The sequence below is a fragment of the Scyliorhinus torazame genome, chromosome 10 (genome assembly GCF_047496885.1).
Source record: "Scyliorhinus torazame isolate Kashiwa2021f chromosome 10, sScyTor2.1, whole genome shotgun sequence".
NCBI classification, from domain to species: domain Eukaryota; kingdom Metazoa; phylum Chordata; class Chondrichthyes; order Carcharhiniformes; family Scyliorhinidae; genus Scyliorhinus; species Scyliorhinus torazame.
In genome coordinates this window covers 2447786-2456547 of record NC_092716.1, presented here as the reverse complement: position 1 = coordinate 2456547, position 8762 = coordinate 2447786, and the positions used below count along the sequence as shown (strand labels likewise).

The window sequence follows — 8762 nt, the reverse complement described above, 5'->3', positions numbered from 1 at the left end:
TTATTGAAACAAACGGGCTTACATTAACACCGCAATTAAGTTACTGTGAAAAGCTCCTAGTTGCCACACTCCAGCGCCTGTTTGGAAACACTGAGGGAGAATTCAGAATGTCCAAATCACTTAACAAGCACGTCTTTCGGGACTTGTGGGAGGAAACTGGAGCAATCGGAGAAAAGGGGCGGCACGGTAGCACAGTGGTTAACACAGTTGCTTCACAGCTCCAGGGTCCCAGGTTCGATTCCCGGCTTGGTCACAGTCTGTACGGAGTCTGCATGTTCTCCCCGTGTCTGCGTGGGTTTCCTCCGGGTGCTCCGGCTTCCTCCCACAGTCCAAAGATTTGCGGGTTAGGTGGATTGGCCATGATAAATTGCCCTAAGTGTCCAAAAAATGTTAACTGTGGGTTACTGGGTTACAGGGATAGGGTAGATATGAGGGCTTAAGTAGGGTGCTCTTTGTAAGGGCCGGAGCAGACTCGATGGGCCGAATAGCCTCCTTCTGCACTGTAAATTCTATGATTCTATGAAACCACTAAACTATGCTATAACTCTAGTTGTCTATTTGAGAGTTCTGCAGTTACTCTATCTCACACCTAAACACCTTCTCCCCAAATCAAGGATCATCGTGTGATATATATGTGACTGTTCCTGATCACCATCTGGTGGTAAGAAGTATATACATGAAATTGTAAAATAAATTTAGAGTACCCATTTTTTCCAATTAAGGGGCAATTTAGCGTGGCCAATCCACCTACCCTGCACATAGAACATAGAACAATACAGCGCAGTACAGGCCCTTCGGCCCACGATGTTGCACCGAAACAAAAGCCATCTAACCTACACTATGCCATTATCATCCATATGTTTATCCAATAAACTTTTAAATGCCCTCAATGTTGGCGAGTTTACTACTGTAGCAGGTAGGGCATTCCACGGCCTCACTACTCTTTGCGTAAAGAACCTACCTCGGTCCTATATCTATTACCCCTCAATTTAAAGCTATGTCCCCTCGTGCCAGCCATTTCCATCCGCGGGAGAAGGCTCTCACTGTCCACCCTATCCAACCCCCTGATCATTTTGTATGCCTCTATTAAGTCTCCTCTTAACCTTCATCTCTCCAACGAAAACAACCTCAAGTCCATCAGCCTTTCCTCATAAGATTTTCCCTCCAACCAGGCAACATCCTGGTAAATCTCCTCTGCACCCGCTCCAAAGCCTCCACGTCCTTCCTATAATGCGGTGACCAGAACTGTACGACATCTTTGGGTTGTGGGGGTGAAACCCACGCAAACACGGGGAGAATGTGCAAACTTCACACGGACAGTGACCCAGAGCCGGGATCGAACCCGGGACCTCGGCGCCGTGAGGCAGCGGTGCTAACCACTGCGCCACCGTGCTGCCCGTTACATGAAATTGTTAACCCCTTATCTCTCACACAATAACCATATTGTTACACCTTGCTTTATGCATTAAAACACCAACCATTCACAATCCTGTACTTTATTATAAAGTATTCATATTTCATTGAGAAAGCAGTTTGGAAAATCCTATCACAGCCCTCACAGAAGGACAGCACGCTGTGATTTCACAACATGAACAGACATTTTGTCTTTAAATTATTATAAATACACAAAGTTCATTTATAAATTAAATCTCGGAGATAAACATCTTGCTTGTTTACACCGGAATAAATTAAAACATCAACATCTTTTTAATAAATAATGAATTAAAATGTTGCGAGTAGCCACACAGTGACATACTGGATTCAAATACACACGTATTTAACACAAAACCAGTCCGCGGGTCACAGAGAATTTACTCCACCAGGTTACCAGCCACTCCCAACACAGTTACCCACAATTACCCCCCCCCCTCACCCCCTGGGCAGAATGCCCCCTCCCGTCATAGATCCCCCTCCCCATCCCGTCACAGATCCCCTTCCCCCATCCCGTCACTCACTCCCCCTCACCCTCAGTCACTCACTCCCCCTCACCCTCAGTCACTCACTCCCCCTCACCCTCAGTCACTCACTCCCCCTCACCCTCAGTCACTCACTCCCACTCTCCCTCAGTCACTCACTCCCACTCTCCCTCAGTCACTCACTCCCACTCTCCCTCAGTCACTCACTCCCACTCTCCCTCAGTCACTCACTCCCACTCTCCCTCAGTCACTCACTCCCACTCTCCCTCAGTCACTCACTCCCACTCTCCCTCAGTCACTCACTCCCACTCTCCCTCAGTCCACTCCCACTCTCCCTCAGTCCACTCCCACTCTCCCTCAGTCCACTCCCACTCTCCCTCAGTCCACTCCCACTCTCCCTCAGTCCACTCCCACTCTCCCTCAGTCCACTCCCACTCTCCCTCAGTCCACTCCCACTCTCCCTCAGTCCACTCCCACTCTCCCTCAGTCCACTCCCACTCTCCCTCAGTCCACTCCCACTCTCCCTCAGTCCACTCCCACTCTCCCTCAGTCCACTCCCACTCTCCCTCAGTCCACTCCCACTCTCCCTCAGTCCACTCCCACTCTCCCTCAGTCCACTCCCACTCTCCCTCAGTCCACTCCCACTCTCCCTCAGTCCACTCCCACTCTCCCTCAGTCCACTCCCACTCTCCCTCAGTCCACTCCCACACTCCCTCAGTCCACTCCCACACTCCCTCAGTCCACTCCCACACTCCCTCAGTCCACTCCCACACTCCCTCAGTCCACTCCCACACTCCCTCAGTCCACTCCCACACTCCCTCAGTCCACTCCCACACTCCCTCAGTCCACTCCCACACTCCCTCAGTCCACTCCCACACTCCCTCAGTCCACTCCCACACTCCCTCAGTCCACTCCCACACTCCCTCAGTCCACTCCCACACTCCCTCAGTCCACTCCCACACTCCCTCAGTCCACTCCCACACTCCCTCAGTCCACTCCCACACTCCCTCAGTCCACTCCCACACTCCCTCCCACTCTCCCTCAGTCACTCCCACTCTCCCTCAGTCACTCCCACTCTCCCTCAGTCACTCCCACTCTCCCTCAGTCACTCCCACTCTCCCTCAGTCACTCCCACTCTCCCTCAGTCACTCCCACTCTCCCTCAGTCACTCCCACTCTCCCTCAGTCACTCCCACTCTCCCTCAGTCCAGTTGATATTGGGGTTAAAGTTCAGACTATCACAGTGACCCCCACACCAATATGTGAGGTGACTGGAACCTGAAGTAAATGCTCTCTGTCCAGCTGGACGTCAGATAATAAAATTATTGAGTGTATTTCACAAGAAACACGGTACTGGGTCAGTGTAAATACCCCTCCCAGAGGGGGCAGTTAACGACTCCACAGGAGGTTACTGGCTGTTTCTGGGCAGGACACAGGTGCAGGCAATGGGCACCTTGATGTACATCAGATTGAAGCTATACCACCCAGGGTGGCCAGGGCAGGTCTGCCGCTGTAGGACCAACATGGTCTGTTCCAGAGGTACCGAGTTTAAGGAGAGAGTTTCCTCGCCGGTCTCTGCATCAATACAGCCGTCACAGAGGCAGTGAGCAAAGGCCAATTTGGGAGGATATCGATTCTCGTCGTGATCAATCCTACAATCAGAATAAAAACAGAGTGAGTTCAGAGAGAGGAAAAAGAAAGATTGAAACAAAATCCATCACAAACCAGACACTGCTCACCACTGTCCAATCACTGTCCAGACACTGTCCAGACACATTCACCACTGTCCAATCACTGTCCAGACACACACACCACTGTCCAATCACTGTCCAGACACACTCACAACTGTCCAATCACTGTCCAGACACACTCACCACTGTCCAATCACTGTCCAGACACACTCACCACTGTCCAATCACTGTCCAGACACACTCACCCCTGTCCAATCACTGTCCAGACACACTCACCCCTGTCCAATCACTGTCCAATCACTGTCCAGACACACTCACCCCTGTCCAATCACTGTCCAATCACTGTCCAGACACACTCACCACTGTCCAATCACTGTCCAGACACTGACCAATCACTGTCCAATCACTGACCAATCACTGTCCAGACACCCTCACCACTGTCCAGCATTGCTTAATCACTGACCATCACTGACCAATCACTTTCCAGACACTGCTCATCACTGTCCATTACTGACCAATCACTGTCCAATCACTGACCAAGTTAGGAGGGGTTATTGGGTTACGGGGATAGGGTGGAAGTGAGGGCTTAAATGGGTCGGTGCAGACTCGATGGGCCGAATGGCCTCCTTCTGCACTGTATGTTCTATGTTCTAATCACTGTCCATCCACTGACCAATCACGGTCAGCACGGTAGCACTGCGGATAGCACAAATGCTTCACAGCTCCAGGGTACCAGGTTCGATTCCGGCTTGGGTCACTGTCTGTGCGGAGTCTGCACATCCTCCCAGTGTGTGCGTGGGTTTCCTCCGGGTGCTCCGGTTTCCTCCCACAGTCCAAAGATGTGCAGGTTAGGTGGATTGGTCATGATAAATTGCCCTTAGTGTCCAAAATTGCCCTTAGTGTTGGGTGGGGTTACTGGGTCATGGGGATAGGGTGGATGTGTTGACCTTGGGTAGGGTGCTCTTTCCAAGAGCCGGTGCAGATTCGATGGGCCGAATGGCCTCCTTCTGCACTGTAAATTCTATGAATCAGTGACCAAACACTGACCCATCACTGTCCCATCACTGACCAATCACGGTCTCATCACTGACCCATCACTGACCCATCAGTGACCCATCAGTGACCCATCAGTGACCCATCACTGACCCATCACTGACCCATCACTGACCCATCACTGACCCATCACTGACCAATCACTGTCCATCACTGACCAATCACTGTCCATCACTGAACAATCACTGAACAATCACTGTCCATCACTGACCAATCACTGTCCATCACTGACCAATCACTGTCCATCACTGAACCATCACTGACCAATCACTGACCAATCACTGTCCATCACTGAACAATCACTGTCCATCACTGAACAATCACTGACCGCCACTGACCAATCACTGACCATCACTGAACAATCACTGAACAATCACTGTCCATCACTGACCAATCACTGTCCATCACTGAACAATCACTGTCCATCACTGAACAATCACTGACCGCCACTGACCAATCACTGACCATCACTGAACAATCACTGACCGCCACTGTCCAATCACTGTCCATCACTGACCAATCACTGTCCATCACTGAACAATCACTGTCCATCACTGTCCATCACTGACCAATCACTGTCCATCACTGACCAATCACTGTCCATCACTGACCAATCACTGTCCATCACTGAACAATCACTGAACAATCACTGTCCATCACTGACCAATCACTGTCCATCACTGAACAATCACTGTCCATCACTGAACAATCACTGACCGCCACTGACCAATCACTGACCATCACTGAACAATCACTGACCGCCACTGTCCAATCACTGTCCATCACTGACCAATCACTGTCCATCACTGAACAATCACTGTCCATCACTGTCCATCACTGACCAATCACTGTCCATCACTGACCAATCACTGTCCATCACTGACCGCCACTGACCAATCACTGTCAATCACTGACCATCACTGAACAATCACTGACCGCCACTGTCCAATCACTGTCCATCACTGACCAATCACTGTCCATCACTGACCAATCACTGTCCATCACTGACCAATCACTGTCCATCACTGACCAATCACTGTCCATCACTGACCAATCACTGTCCATCACTGAACAATCACTGTCCATCACTGACCAATCACTGTCCATCACTGAACAATCACTGTCCATCACTGAACAATCACTGAACAATCACTGTCCATCACTGACCAATCACTGTCCATCACTGAACAATCACTGTCCATCACTGAACAATCACTGACCGCCACTGACCAATCACTGACCATCACTGAACAATCACTGACCGCCACTGTCCAATCACTGTCCATCACTGACCAATCACTGTCCATCACTGAACAATCACTGTCCATCACTGTCCATCACTGACCAATCACTGTCCATCACTGACCAATCACTGTCCATCACTGACCGCCACTGACCAATCACTGTCAATCACTGACCATCACTGAACAATCACTGACCGCCACTGTCCAATCACTGTCCATCACTGACCAATCACTGTCCATCACTGACCAATCACTGTCCATCACTGACCAATCACTGTCCATCACTGACCAATCACTGTCCATCACTGACCAATCACTGTCCATCACTGAACAATCACTGTCCATCACTGACCAATCACTGTCCATCACTGAACAATCACTGTCCATCACTGAACAATCACTGACCGCCACTGACCAATCACTGACCATCACTGAACAATCACTGACCGCCACTGTCCAATCACTGTCCATCACTGACCAATCACTGTCCATCACTGAACAATCACTGTCCATCACTGTCCATCACTGACCAATCACTGTCCATCACTGACCAATCACTGTCCATCACTGACCGCCACTGACCAATCACTGTCAATCACTGACCATCACTGAACAATCACTGACCGCCACTGACCAATCACTGACCATCACTGAACAATCACTGACCGCCACTGTCCAATCACTGTCCATCACTGACCAATCACTGTCCATCACTGAACAATCACTGTCCATCACTGTCCATCACTGACCAATCACTGTCCATCACTGACCAATCACTGTCCATCACTGACCAATCACTGTCCATCACTGAACAATCACTGAACAATCACTGTCCATCACTGACCAATCACTGTCCATCACTGAACAATCACTGTCCATCACTGAACAATCACTGACCGCCACTGACCAATCACTGACCATCACTGAACAATCACTGACCGCCACTGTCCAATCACTGTCCATCACTGACCAATCACTGTCCATCACTGAACAATCACTGTCCATCACTGTCCATCACTGACCAATCACTGTCCATCACTGACCAATCACTGTCCATCACTGACCGCCACTGACCAATCACTGTCAATCACTGACCATCACTGAACAATCACTGACCGCCACTGTCCAATCACTGTCCATCACTGACCAATCACTGTCCATCACTGACCAATCACTGTCCATCACTGACCAATCACTGTCCATCACTGACCAATCACTGTCCATCACTGACCAATCACTGTCCATCACTGAACAATCACTGTCCATCACTGACCAATCACTGTCCATCACTGAACAATCACTGTCCATCACTGAACAATCACTGAACAATCACTGTCCATCACTGACCAATCACTGTCCATCACTGAACAATCACTGTCCATCACTGAACAATCACTGACCGCCACTGACCAATCACTGACCATCACTGAACAATCACTGACCGCCACTGTCCAATCACTGTCCATCACTGACCAATCACTGTCCATCACTGAACAATCACTGTCCATCACTGTCCATCACTGACCAATCACTGTCCATCACTGACCAATCACTGTCCATCACTGACCGCCACTGACCAATCACTGTCAATCACTGACCATCACTGAACAATCACTGACCGCCACTGTCCAATCACTGTCCATCACTGACCAATCACTGTCCATCACTGACCAATCACTGTCCATCACTGACCAATCACTGTCCATCACTGACCAATCACTGTCCATCACTGACCAATCACTGTCCATCACTGAACAATCACTGTCCATCACTGACCAATCACTGTCCATCACTGAACAATCACTGTCCATCACTGAACAATCACTGACCGCCACTGACCAATCACTGACCATCACTGAACAATCACTGACCGCCACTGTCCAATCACTGTCCATCACTGACCAATCACTGTCCATCACTGAACAATCACTGTCCATCACTGTCCATCACTGACCAATCACTGTCCATCACTGACCAATCACTGTCCATCACTGACCGCCACTGACCAATCACTGTCAATCACTGACCATCACTGAACAATCACTGACCGCCACTGTCCAATCACTGTCCATCACTGACCAATCACTGTCCATCACTGACCAATCACTGTCCATCACTGACCAATCACTGTCCATCACTGACCAATCACTGTCCATCACTGACCAATCACTGTCCATCACTGAACAATCACTGTCCATCACTGACCAATCACTGTCCATCACTGAACAATCACTGTCCATCACTGAACAATCACTGACCGCCACTGACCAATCACTGTCAATCACTGACCATCACTGAACAATCACTGACCGCCACTGACCAATCACTGTCCATCACTGACCAATCACTGTCCATCACTGAACAATCACTGTCCATCACTGACCAATCACTGTCCATCACTGAACAATCACTGTCCATCACTGAACAATCACTGACCGCCACTGACCAATCACTGTCAATCACTGACCATCACTGAACAATCACTGACCGCCACTGTCCAATCACTGTCCATCACTGACCAATCACTGTCCATCACTGAACAATCACTGTCCATCACTGTCCATCACTGACCAATCACTGTCCATCACTGACCAATCACTGTCCATCACTGACCGCCACTGACCAATCACTGTCAATCACTGACCATCACTGAACAATCACTGACCGCCACTGTCCAATCACTGTCCATCACTGACCAATCACTGTCCATCACTGACCAATCACTGTCCATCACTGACCAATCACTGTCCATCACTGACCAATCACTGTCCATCACTGACCAATCACTGTCCATCACTGAACAATCACTGTCCATCACTGACCAATCACTGTCCATCACTGAACAATCACTGTCCATCA

General features: G+C 49.6%; 1 protein-coding gene across 1 annotated transcript in view; it reads right to left on the bottom strand.

Moving 5' to 3' along the window:
- Positions 1 to 3212: 3212 nt before the first annotated feature.
- il17c (interleukin 17c) overlaps positions 3213 to 8762 on the bottom strand; it is a 32119-nt gene continuing 26569 nt past the window's right edge. The window contains exon 3 of the mRNA XM_072466777.1: positions 3213 to 3567. Coding sequence (XP_072322878.1) covers positions 3324 to 3567 — 244 coding nt within the window. The 3' untranslated portion in view covers positions 3213 to 3323. The remainder of the gene's footprint in view (positions 3568 to 8762) is intronic.